Here is a 12,375-nt window from a genome sequence, read left to right on the forward strand (position 1 = left end):
TAAATGAGCTGAGAAGAGAAAGGGACAAAAGGAAGAGAGGGGTGTGTAGGAAGGAATTAGGATAAACTCAAGGAGAAGCTGAAATGATGACTGAGGAAGCTTGTCTCTGCCCCAGAAATGTCATCACACACACCCCCTTCCCTCCCACTGGCTCCTGTAGTTTTGGTACAGGCTCAGTCTCCCCCTTAGGTGTTCCTCTCCTGCAGACCCCACTGCACACAGACATCCCTCGACATGGGGCACAAGGCGGGGCAAGCCCTGGACCCCTTCGCCACTCCATGTCTTGGGGGGTTTTGCCCATGTCACCTGCTGTGGCTCCCATGGTGCTGGGGCAGCGGCAGGGAGAGTTACAGCTCTGCTGAGGACCCCAGCAGGGTGGGCCCCTCCCTGCAAACATGGGAATTGAGCCACACTGAGGGAAAGCAAAGCAACAAGGATTGAAGTGACACGGCCCCCATTCCCCTTTCGAGAGACATTTAAGCCTGCTGGAGAGGTAGAGGGGATCTGCAAGTGTATCCAGCAGCACAAGCTTTATGATTTAGGCAGTGTAAATGCTGAAGTACTTACACACTAATGCCCTTCCTAGTGCTTTCACAAATGGACTCTCCTGCCCACCTGTGCAGAGCAACCTCAGCTGCAGTCTCATAGTGGGGACCTCTGTAATTGCCTCCTTTTGCCTATAGACACACCTGGAAATCCTATCTGTGCCGTATGGCACCAGGCCCTCTCCCTCTGCCCTGCCTCCCCATCAGAGGGGACAGGCCAGTGATGCTCAGCCTGTCCTGCAATCTGCTGGGGACCGCTGCACAGTGCACGGCACCTTGGAGGGTGGTATCGAGGGGTAGGAACATGAGGCAGAGAGCAGGCGATTTGTTTCAATGCTTTGCTGAAGTCGTACAGCAATTCCTGACCAGACGAAGAAGTGGAAGATGCAGCAAGCCTGCGCTCCCTAGTCCAGGGCTGGACTGGAGTTGGTGCACATGCGTACCAGGGTGCGGGCTCTCCTACCCCTCATGGGCCCAGATTTGCTCTCACATGTTCCCACAGCAACAGCGAAGCAATCACATTCCTCCTTCTCTGCCACACACACGGATTAAAATCACACTCATCGCAAGCGCCTTTACTCGAGCACCCAGCCCTTTAATTGCTGCAATGAAGGATACGAATGTAGGCGATTCTGAGGCCAGTAAAGCAGAAAATTAGCATTTAGTGTGAAAATGATACCACTGCATCATCACCAGTGCAAAGCAAACAATACAACCTGCCAGGCTGCCTCTTTCCCTCCCTATCTGCATGCTCAGACCCATTGGGTGATGCAACAGCCCCATAGCTTCCTGCGCCCATGGGTCCTGCCCCTGCGGGGCTGCCACCAGGAGACACCTGGCAGGCAGGAGGCTGTGAGCCAGTATCTGCTTTCCACCTCTGGACTTTTGATGAAGCAGATTTATACACTCGCTTCTGAGTTAATCCTTCCTCAAATGTCAAAAGTGCCACATTAGCTGCTGCATTGAATCCTGCAGTATTTACAGAGCAGAAAAATGCAGTGGCAGCAAGCATGAGGCTGGAGGGAAGAAACCCGCACCCTCAGGGTGTCCCTCAGGGTGAATCATCTGTGTCTCAAGCCAGGAGTCAGATCTTCACCTCCTCCAGACCCTTAACTAGCTTTCTCCACCGTTAGTGCAAATTCCCCTCAGGCCTTTTTACCTCTTTATTACCTAGGCTGTATTTTTGCCTGGTTGGACACAAATAAACATTAAAATGCTGTGTCCAAGCACAAAAGGAAAGGCTGTTTACCAGTCAGGCTAGGATGGAGCCAGCACTCCCAGCCCCCCCATCTTAGCCTGCCAATGGGTCCCACCAGATCAGGGCATCGTACTTAGTTGGGATGGAGGTGATGGCTCTGCCTCTGTGGTGGTCACCGAGCAGGAGTATGGATGAGGCCTGGAGGGATCATGCTGGAGCAGGATCCAGAGCCCCAGGTTTGATTCCAGTCACAGAACCAGCAGCCACTTGGGCACCCTCACTTTGTTGTGAGATTTTGGGCTGTACAGCCATGCCCACATCAGAAATGCCGAGGACTGAAAGCAAAATCCCAAGTCAGACTTCAAACAGGTTCCAGGATGTCAGGGACAGAGACAGGGGCTCCTGGTTCCTTCTGGCTGCCAACATTGTCTCCATTTCATGTGCAAACCCATGTAGGAGCAATGTTCAGGTAGATGATAACTAACCTTCCGAATTTGTGAGCAGCACAGGGGTGCCCACCATGTTTGCCCGCCCCAGCCAGGGCTCTGCACACCAGTTGTTTCTACCGCAGAGAGAGCCACTGTTTCCCTGACCTCCCTTGTGTGGGTGCGTGCACGTCCTTGCCCAAAAGGGAAAGTCCTTCAACGTGTTTTGACATGGACCTCTGACCTCTTTGGGTTCCTGAGGAAATCATTGACGCTGAAGTACCACAGCTCCAGTCCTGAATTGCAGACAGACTAACGATTTACATGGTGTGAGGAGGGTCCTGGAGGTCCCCCGCAGTGAGAGTACATGCTCACGTGCGCGCGCGCACACACACACACACACACACACACGTGGTGGCTTCAGTGGCCCCAGGTCCCTGCATGCCTGACCACACTGCCTGCCACAGCTCCCCACCAATGCTGCTGCCCTTATTTCCCCTCCCCACGGACACCAGTCCCTGGAGCAGCAGCCACGGGCATGCCGCAATGACTAGTGTGGGTTGCAGCCGTGCTGTGCCTGGTTCCTCAGGCTGTGACACTTTGAGGTTGCCCCTTGCTCCAGGCCCACGGTGCATGGCTGGAGCGGGGCTCTCTGCCCTGGGGTGAGCAGAGACCTCTGCAACTTGTTGCGGACAGTGATGGAAGTGCTGCCTGGGTATTGCCTGTATCAGTGCTGTGGGCACTACTGGTGAGCAGTGTCCTGTATCAGCACTTCAGTCTGTTTATTACTTTAATATACACTTGAAAAAAAAGACCAGTGGGAGATGTGGTTATAAACCACAGCCACCCTGAAACAGGTACATGCCTACGCCCACATACACGTGTGCACACACACACAAAGCAGCAGTGACTATGGAAGCATAAGAATAAATATTGAGCAGAGAGGGATTTTCAGAATAGTCTCTCTGGTTTTTTTATTCAATACCACGTTGTTTGTTGTTGGTTTCTTTTTTTTTTTCTCTCCTTTTTTTTCTTCCTGATTTATTTTCTATGCCTGGGCTTACTATAACAGCAGAAACTAATCAGTGGCCAATGATGATTAACAGTCTCTCACGTGTTATTAACTCTACATTGAATGGAAGGTCATTTTTAAAGACTATGGCAAGAAATATAAGTGTACGGGGGGAGCGGCTATACGTATGTAGAGGGAATATACACACAAAAGCAGATCTTTTATCCACGCCACCCCATTTACACTGCACTCGACTCTTTCTTAGAAATATCTATTACTATCTAGAGTATGTGTAGTATTTCTATGTATAGATCATATCTTGAAACAAACCCTTCATATGGCTCAGATAAGGAAGTGGGAGAAGTAGTGTGTAAATGGGAACATAAATTAACTGTGTTTGTGAAGTTGTAATTGAAAGGAGAAATAGGGTCATCTGCTTTCATTATCATCATCCCAGCGATTATTAGATACAGCTAAGGGCGATGGTGGTAGTTTTAGAGGAAAGCCCACCTGGTGCTTCATACCAAAAGCTGTGATAGCTCGAAAGCAAGGCTTATTCCAAGGACTTGCAGGGTAATACAAATGCCTGCCTGCCTGTGCGTGGACCACGTACCTTGGGTTCTTGCATGATGCTTTTCCTCCTTGTGTGTGGGCAGGTAGCTCTTTCCTAAGAAAGCACTTTGCAATTTAAGAGCAAAAGCTTGGATTAAAGATGTTTCACTAAAAAAATATTTTCTCTTCAGATTGCTATCTGCGCAGCCTGTGGTATCGCTAATGGTTTGTTTTGAAGCAGCATTTTAGCTCATATGGGTGTTTCTGACTGAAGGAGGGGCAGCCACTCCACCTGTTTTTGCTGGGTGGTTGCCAGCCCCCTTTTTGGAGATGCTCTGCCAGGCTCTGTGAAGGAACAGTGCTATTCCCTTAGCAGCAGTCATAAGAAAGGTAAGAAGAGAAAGAAAGTTGTGGCAGCAGGGCAATGACAGGCAGCAAATCCCACTGCACCATGGTCAGCACAAACAGGTAACTTACAGTGCAAAAATTTCATCCAGGATGAATAAGCTGGAGGAAAGGGAGAGGAAGAGCTGCAGGAGGAGCTGCTGTTGTTTTGCACGGTGTACTGAACCTGCCCAGCAACCAGAAACAAACAAAAAAAAAAAAACCCAAGCCACAACATCTTTTAAAGTTTTCAGAAATAATACAGATAACTAAAACAGTATTAGCCAGAGGGGTTAAAGTGCTCTGGTCTCCAGGAAAACATCCTTGGAAAAACAATGCCTCTCCCACTCTATCATTCTGCTCCGTGGACCATGAGACAAAGAGAGCGCCGTTATCTGCTGACTTCAGTAACTACAGAAAAAACTGCTAAGGAAAAAGATTTGTATTCCTCTGTGCCCACAGCACTGCACAGCAAAGGAGGAGCGTGAGCTGGAGCCTGCTGTGGCTTACATGGCAACAGCCCAACAACTAATGGGAGCAACTTCGTGAGGTGCCGAGTCCTCCCTGCTCCTACTAAAGTCACGAGCATGAAAGATGCTCCACAGCTCTGCTGACAGGCAAAGCAACGCTGAGGATGCACCAGGCCATAAGGTCCATCTGTGCAATCCCATCACCGGCATACGGGAAAGGTCAGAGCCCTTATTACTGCAACTGCTGTTGGAGCAAAAGCAGAGGCGTGCTGCAAACCGGGGACTGGGATACTGGTTTTGGTGGGGGTGAGAGCTCTTTACTTGTAAATTGAGCACATCTGCTCTGGAAGTGGCCAGGAGGCATAAATATTGAATATCACATTGCCAGCTCCTGCTCAAAGTGGGACAGGATCTTAGTAGAAATAAACAAGGGGCTTGGAAATATACAGAAGAAAGAAAAAGTGCTAGAGAAAAAACATATATATCTAAATGAAATGGAAGAAATGAATGATAATTCAAAGACTCTGAGATACTGAGTTCCTACTGGAAGACAGTCCCTAGCAAGGACCAAAAATAACATGGAAAAACTGAGAAGTAAGGCAGATCTCGTAAAATAAGGTATTCATGAAGATCAAGAAAGGGAATATTTGGAAAGTCAGACCACACACAGATAAAGTGAACTGGGTGGCACACATTCGGCGGCCTGAGTTTGCAAAGTACCAAGTGCTTCCTACAAGGTGCACTGTGTGTTTTGTATCAGAGCTAGTCAGAAAATCAGCCGGGATTAGTTTTTCTCTTCTCTGTGAAATTCCTGTGATGAGAACAAGAAAACCAAAGCCACTTACCTCCATGTCTTCCACAACAAATTTTGAGTTTTTAGTTATGTTGGCTAAAATAAAATCTCTGCTCCTGAGCTGCTACTCCAATGCCTTTTGCTCTCATTGCACGGTGGGTGTACAGGGCACATCTCCCACAGCGCCTTGCAGGTGTCTCACTCCCTGGGGACCCATCTTCAGTGCCCCATGGGGTGGATGAGTGGCCTGGTGTCTTGAGGAGACAGTCACCAGGGGCCACCCAGGACACAATACCTCTGTGATGCCCTGTGGGAGCATTTTGGACACGAGAACCATTTTGGTAGGAATCATTTCATTCTCAGCAAAAAGGAAAAGTAGAAAATTCCTTGAAGACATCTAAGTTTTCTGCTTTAAGTTTCTTTTGTCTGAAAAATTATTTTGCTGCTCCATGACACTTTCAATTTTCCCCCTCCAGGCATGCTCAACTCATATTAATTTCACAGAAAGCTGGCGGTGTTCAGTCCTTCAGAGGACCTGGTCTCACAAACCCCCCCAAAAACAAAACAAAAAAACCCAAACGCACCACACTGCCAGCTTCCCATGAAAGAAAACAGCAGTCATGCTTGCAATTGTTTCCCATATATCTAATTTCATAAGGAAACTTTTGGTAGTAGTAAGGAAGACAGATGAAGATGGAGAAGCCACGAGAAGAAGTACACCTAGTGGTACACTTCGTTCATTTGGCAGTGCTGAGACAGGGTCTCTGGGTGCAGAAGAAATACTAAACATGGATATGCTTTCCATGGGCAGGTTGGAGCGGTTGAGGATTTCATGTGCAAGAGAAGGTGGGAAACACTAGGGATGGGGTCTGTTCTGCAGCTGCAATAAACCACGCCAATGAGCCCAGAGGCCGCAGCGAGAAGGGAAAATGTACAGGGAGGGCTTAGAAAAAAAGACTCAGAAAAATGTTGAAAAGAGGTGGAGGAACCAGCTGGCAAACCAAGATGAAAAGAGCTAAATATGCCTAGCTTGGCGGAGCAGCAGCCAGAGCAGGACATGGCAGCAGTGTGTGAGCACGTGAAGGAGCTCAGCGTTGAGCAGGGAGAGGGACTGCTTTCAGTGGCAGATGCGGGGGAGATCCAGGCATGAGGGTAACATGGCAGTGGGACAAAACAGAGCAATCTCAGGCTGACGACGGTAAAGAGCCTCCTGGCAGGAGCTGCCTGCGATATAGTCCCCCGTGGGAAGTGGGGAGTATGGGAGGCTGAAAAGACGCCTGGGCAAATCCTAGGCTGCCCTCAGGTGTTGTCTGGGAGGTGGGTGGGTGATGACAGAGGTTTTTCCTGGTGCCAACAGCCAGGCATAAACTGGGAAAGGCAACTCTTGCCAGGAGAAACCCCACAACCTGCCCTGCTGCAGAAATCCCCAGCAAAAACACAAGGCATTTGCTGGGTTTTAGTATTCTGCTTCCTCTTCAGGAAGGACGGATGTTTCCTCCTCCTTCTTCGAACAGTTAGTAAATAATTAAAAGAGAGAGACAAAATATTCTCTAAAGATAACGTAGTCTTCCGTTTCCATGGCAACCTCCTTCCTAAGCCAGAAGCCTTTTGCTCCAGTCATACGGCAGAGGGTGAAAGCCCTTTTGCAGGGAGGTGGGAGTGGTGGCATGACCCTGCTGGGAGGAGAAGGGGAGACATCGTGCAGAGCAAAAGGGCTGTCATGAACACCAAAACATGAAACAAAGTTTTTCCTTGCAAGTCACTTCCAGGGACAACCAAGAATAAGCTGAGAGAGCATCCATCCTAAGGGGCTGTAAGTCACCCCGTGTGGTCACCACCACATCTTTCCCACTATCTTTTGACCTTTCTCCCCTCCCAACTATTCCAAGTGCAGGCCATGCTTCTCTCATGACTGAATATTGGGGTAGCTTCTAGCACTGCACTGATCTCTGACCTTCCTCCCATTCCTCAGCTGAAATGTTTCACAGCCCACAACTGCCAGGACAGCTCACAGTCCCACCTCCAAGTCCCCTTATAGCCACCTTCCAGGAAACACTCTGTGCGTTGAGTTGTCTGGGGTTTGGATGTGTTTTAACTGTTTGGGGTTTTTTTGGTAAGCCCTACCTCTGGCTTCAAAGCAGCTCCGGGTTTGAGTCTAAGCCTTGTGTAGCCCAAGTTCATTGTTCAGCCATTTGGGGACTGACTGCCCTCCTTCCCTGAGGACGTGAAACCACACATCTTGTCTCGCCTCTCTGCCCGCAGGAGAGCAGGCAGGGGTAACTCACCCAAAGAACCACCAGTGCAAAAAAAGCATTTAAAGACCCTTAATTATTGCTTTAATAAATCTGGATCAGCATCCTTTCTGCAAGGACAAGGACCTGGGCTCTCCTGTCCTCTCCCCACAGGCCTGAACTCCCTGCAGTCAGTGTGCGTGCTTGCAACACAGCAAACGCTCCTTCCAGCAAATAAATAAAGTCCACACAATCCTTTTCCTGGCTGTTGGTCCCATTTGATGCACTTGCTGTTTACAGCCCCAGTTCGTAAGATGCAGCAGCTGCTTAAAAATCAGACAGGTCACAATAAAACCAGAACATCTGTTTTGTACTGCCCACTTCACAGCGCTTCATGTGCCAGCTGGGAGAGCTCTGGGAGGGCTGCAGGGGCCCTCTTGATCTGATGGAAATAATGGGACAGGAATCCCCGAGGGAGCCCTGCTCCTTCTCTGAGCAGTGCACCAGCCTCCAAACCTCCCCATCTCTGTTGGGCTGCTATCCTCTCCCTGCTGTCCTTCTCACTCTGTCTTCTCTGACACACCTTAGTGGAGCTTCCCTGGGGTGTAGGAGACATCCAAAATTCATTGTGCTCCCCTGGTGGCTGGCTTTCCTACCCACCTGCAAACCTGGGAAGGGTATAAAACCTCGGAGTTGCTGCAGGAGGAGATCCAGGCTGGCCCTGTCCAAGGAGACACATACAGTCATACCGCTGGAAAGGCAACGAGAGATGTAGCCTCTAGAGGCCTTGCTGCAACCATGCCAGGAGAGGATCATGTCTGCCAGATTGAATCCTGGATCCTGAGGCAGGTTGTGTTTCAAGGAGTCAGTCTGCCCTTTCCCTCCACACCGCAGCCCCCCCCACTCACACTCCCCTGCAAGGCAGAGGCAAGGAGAGCTGCAGTTCTCCTTCTTCCTCTCCCCTGTCTCTCCAGCTGGTGAGACAGTTAGCCTGGACACAACACACATAAACATCCTTACATTTGTGTGCACAACCGCCCCACCCCCCGCACACACGCCAATATTCCCTGCTCCTGATGTCCATGGTTGGCATTGAGCAGGACTCTGGTCCCAGCTACACTGATGCAGATCAGGAAAACGCCAGAGGATGAAGGTGATGCTGGAGAGGAGGCAGAGCCGCCACCGAGCTGAGGATGTTCTTGTAGGGTCTTCCCGCTGGGACTTGGAACAGGCTTAGCCCTTGGCCAGGGGTCTGACTACATTTTGTGTTGTTGAAGCCCCCTTTGCTTTTATTTGTCTTTTTTAAAATTCTAGTTTTTGTCTTCTTTTAATATATATAGCTATAGATACAAAAATAACAGATAGGTTTTCTCTAGAGATGATTTTTGCACCTTTGGGCTTCTAAAATGAAATATCACAATTACTGCAAATGAAAGGGGGAAAAGTTCAATTTTCTCTCCTCCTTTTACCTCCCCCTCCCCTTCCACCCTGCCTCTCCTGCTCCAAATTTCCCCACGTATGTTGTAATTTTTTTCCTTTAGCATTTTTCTTTCTTTGGAAAATGAAAAAGACAAAACCAACAAAGCAACAACAAAAATATGCTATATAGCCTCTATCCCCTCCTCCCATAAACATGCCCACTGTGTTCACACATTCCCTTCAAAGCAAGGCTTTTCACCTTAAAACGTTTCCCGTGCTCTGTGGCTGTTTGCTTTTCCCTGCTGCTGGGGCCAGATTTTCAGCTGCTGTAAATCAGCGTGAATCCACCTCAAGCGAGAGCTCTGCTGCTTTATACCAACAGAAGTGCACAATCGCATTTTGCCAATTTACGCTCGACCTGAAGATCTGGCCCACAATTTTTAATGTTGGAAATGGAAGCATGGACAATAAGGAAGTTCCCAGAAACAGGCAAGGCAAACCCCAGATGCTCTTCCCTTGCTGCTCACCCTGCTTCCCTTCCCTTTGGCCCCACCCTCCTTGTTTGGCGTAGCACCTCCTTCAGCCCCCATTTGCTTGTTCCTCCTTAGCACTTTCTGAAATTCATAATCTCTCGGTAAAAAAAATAAATAAATCGATCTCTCTATATATGTATATGTATATAACTAAACAGCTGCCACGCAGCAGTCACCTGGCTGGAGGGTCCCATCCCTCCCAGCCCCATGGCCTTTTCTTGTCACTATAGTCTCTGCAGTGATGGTCCAGGTCTTGCCCTCGGGCAGGACTGTTCCCGTATTGCTTGCGCTCTCCCATGCCTCTGAGGTACGGTACCAGAGTATTTATTCTATATATATATATATATTTATGTATATATATATATTTATAAATTTTTGTTTGCCTGGTTCTTTTTCTTGCAAATCCTTTGGAATTGCTGCTGGGGAGATGCTAGTGAAACATTCTCCCCATGCTGGCAGCCGAACGCTCCCTCCCTGTGCCCCAGGGACCCTCATCTGTTCCTCTTGCTGACTCCATCGCCCAGCTCCAGCTCAGATGGGAGCGGGGAGCCATGGTCCCCCGTCCCTAGTCTGCCGGGGCTGTCCGGCTCCTCTCCTTCCCTAGGCGAGGGGGTGTCCTTGCAGAAGTCCGTCACCCAGGAGGGCATCGAGAGGAAGCCCCGGGGGTCAACGGTGTAGAAGGGCTTGGCGTGGTGGGCAACAGGGCGGCGGGGCGAGGGGCTGGCATGGAGGCTGCTGGTGCTGCTGCACTTCTTCACCAGTGTCAGCCCTGGTGGCGGGGGTGAGAAGAGGGAGGTCAGTGAGAGGCTGCTGAGGGTCTCCGAGGGCTCGCTGTTGTTGCCACCCCCCCGCAGGCTGCTGCCCGCCCCCTCCTCATCCGAGGGGTCCATGGAGTCGTGGTGGGTGCAGCCAGGGCTGGTGCTCCCACCGCTGCTGTGGCTGCGCTGGTGCCGACGGATGCTTCGCAGACTGAAGAGCCCCCGGCCCCGCAGGCTCCGGCGGCGGGAGGTGGGGGAGAGGGGGGCTGCCAGGGGTCTTTGGCTGCTGGCAGCTGGCACGGGGCACAGAGCCACCGGGAGGTCCAGGGTGCACTGGGGAGAGTCGCTGAGGTTGAGGCTGTCCTCCAGCGTGGTCTGCAGGCTGCCTGCTGAGCTGCTGCTTCGGCTGTCCAGCGAGGTATCGCTCTCAGGGGCCTGGGGAGCAAGGGTGTGGAGAAAAAAAAAAAAAAAAAAAAAATCACAATTAGCCACAATGACAGAAAAAGGGGAAAAACTTCAATTCCTCTCTCTTCTCTCCTGGGGAGAGCAGCTATAAACCACCTGAACAATGCCACAAAGCACCAGCTATTCAGTTTGCCCAGGGAAATCCCTTCTGGAGGAGGAAAGGTTTCAATATTTTGAGCTCTGATTTCATCCTGCTCCAGGATGAATCTTCCCCTCCCATGTGAAATGCTCCATCAAAGGGAAGGGGTGCTGGGTCTGCAAGCTCTGCAGCCCCTGCTGCCGGGGTGCCCCTGCTCACTGGCCATCCAGGAAGCAGCGAGGCCGAGATTCCCTGTGGATCCCTGCTCTCTGCTTCCCTGTGAACCTGCCGCACTGGCTGTGGATACATCAAAACTACCAGCTTGCCAGAAATCAGGGGACTTCTGTACATAGATCTCAGGCCCTGTACATAGACCTCCTCTCATTAAAAAATCAGCAACGTCTGGGGAGAGAAAAGAGGCATCATAGTTCTTTTGACCAGTGCTAGTGGCAATGATGGTATTTAGGGCAGAAAGGTGGGGTGCTCAGTTAGTCAAGCTGCATTTCAGTTGTTCCTAGGAAATTGGTCTGCGCTATGAGATCATCACTGGGACACAGCACTGCGAATGATGGATGTAGGACTGGAAGTGCTCTCCTGAACCATAGCTATTTCAAATACAGTCTGCATCACATAATCAGAAGTTTACCAATTTCTCCTTTACAACAGTTCAGTACTTTTGTCCCAGTGGTATGCCAACTCCAGAGCTCTTCCTCTTCATGTCTAAACTTACACCAGAAGTTTCAACACCGCAACAACTCAGTGGCCTCAGCTCGAGGCTAAATTTATCCCTAGTGAATTTATACACATTTGTATTGTGCCAACAGTGTCTGTCACATAGAACTGGATAACATATGATTTTATTTTTATTTTTTAGTTTGTCTGGAATAGAGAGTCCCTGTACTCCTCAAACAGGAATTGTTCATGGAGTGTCTTCCAAGGACAATAACAGGGATCTCTATTGGACTTTCATCTCTGCCTCCTCTGCTCTTCAGAGACACTTGATCTTCCCTCACACTTCTATTCTTCTCTTTCACTAGCGAGAAATAGCTGCCTTTTCAGAAAAAGATAGCATCTTTCTGGGTTGTAAGAGCTAAATGGGCAGGGGAAAACAGCGAGCTCAGGGACACAGTGTGTGGATGTGGCACGAAAGGCTGTGGAGGAAGTAGGGAGGGAGAAGCCTGTTCCAACCAAAGCAGGTGTGTGATCCAGAGTCATGGCGCTAAGAGGAGCTGAGGTGGCTGTGCAGCTGCCATCTCCCTGGTTTACACTGTGGCTGCTGTGCATGCAGGTGTGTGCAGCTCACTCAGCACATGGGGCCCAGGAGCAAGCTAAAAGGTGATGTGATTTCATTTTCACATGGGGCTAGCTGCAGCTGTCAAAGCAGAAGAATATATGATTTCAGGGGGTGAGAGCTATACAACACCCCTTTGCTATACAACCCTCTCTCCTTCCCGTACTCTGCAGTCCATGGTGCTCCTCCAACAGGTTAGATCCTGACCATCAGAGCTGCC

At 49.9% G+C, this 12,375-nt stretch overlaps 1 protein-coding gene across 2 annotated transcripts in view; it reads right to left on the minus strand.

The window, feature by feature from the left end:
* Positions 1–9,957: 9,957 nt before the first annotated feature.
* CACNA1I (calcium voltage-gated channel subunit alpha1 I) overlaps positions 9,958–12,375 on the minus strand; it is a 157,363-nt gene continuing 154,945 nt past the window's right edge. For both annotated transcript variants that reach the window (XM_087765188.1, XM_087765187.1), the window contains one exon: positions 9,958–10,755. In XM_087765188.1, coding sequence (XP_087621314.1) covers positions 10,054–10,755 — 702 coding nt within the window. In that variant the 3' untranslated portion in view covers positions 9,958–10,053. The remainder of the gene's footprint in view (positions 10,756–12,375) is intronic.

This window comes from Nipponia nippon, unplaced genomic scaffold, assembly GCF_047370975.1.
Source record: "Nipponia nippon isolate SJK-2023a ecotype South Korea unplaced genomic scaffold, ASM4737097v1 scaffold_3, whole genome shotgun sequence".
NCBI classification, from domain to species: domain Eukaryota; kingdom Metazoa; phylum Chordata; class Aves; order Pelecaniformes; family Threskiornithidae; genus Nipponia; species Nipponia nippon.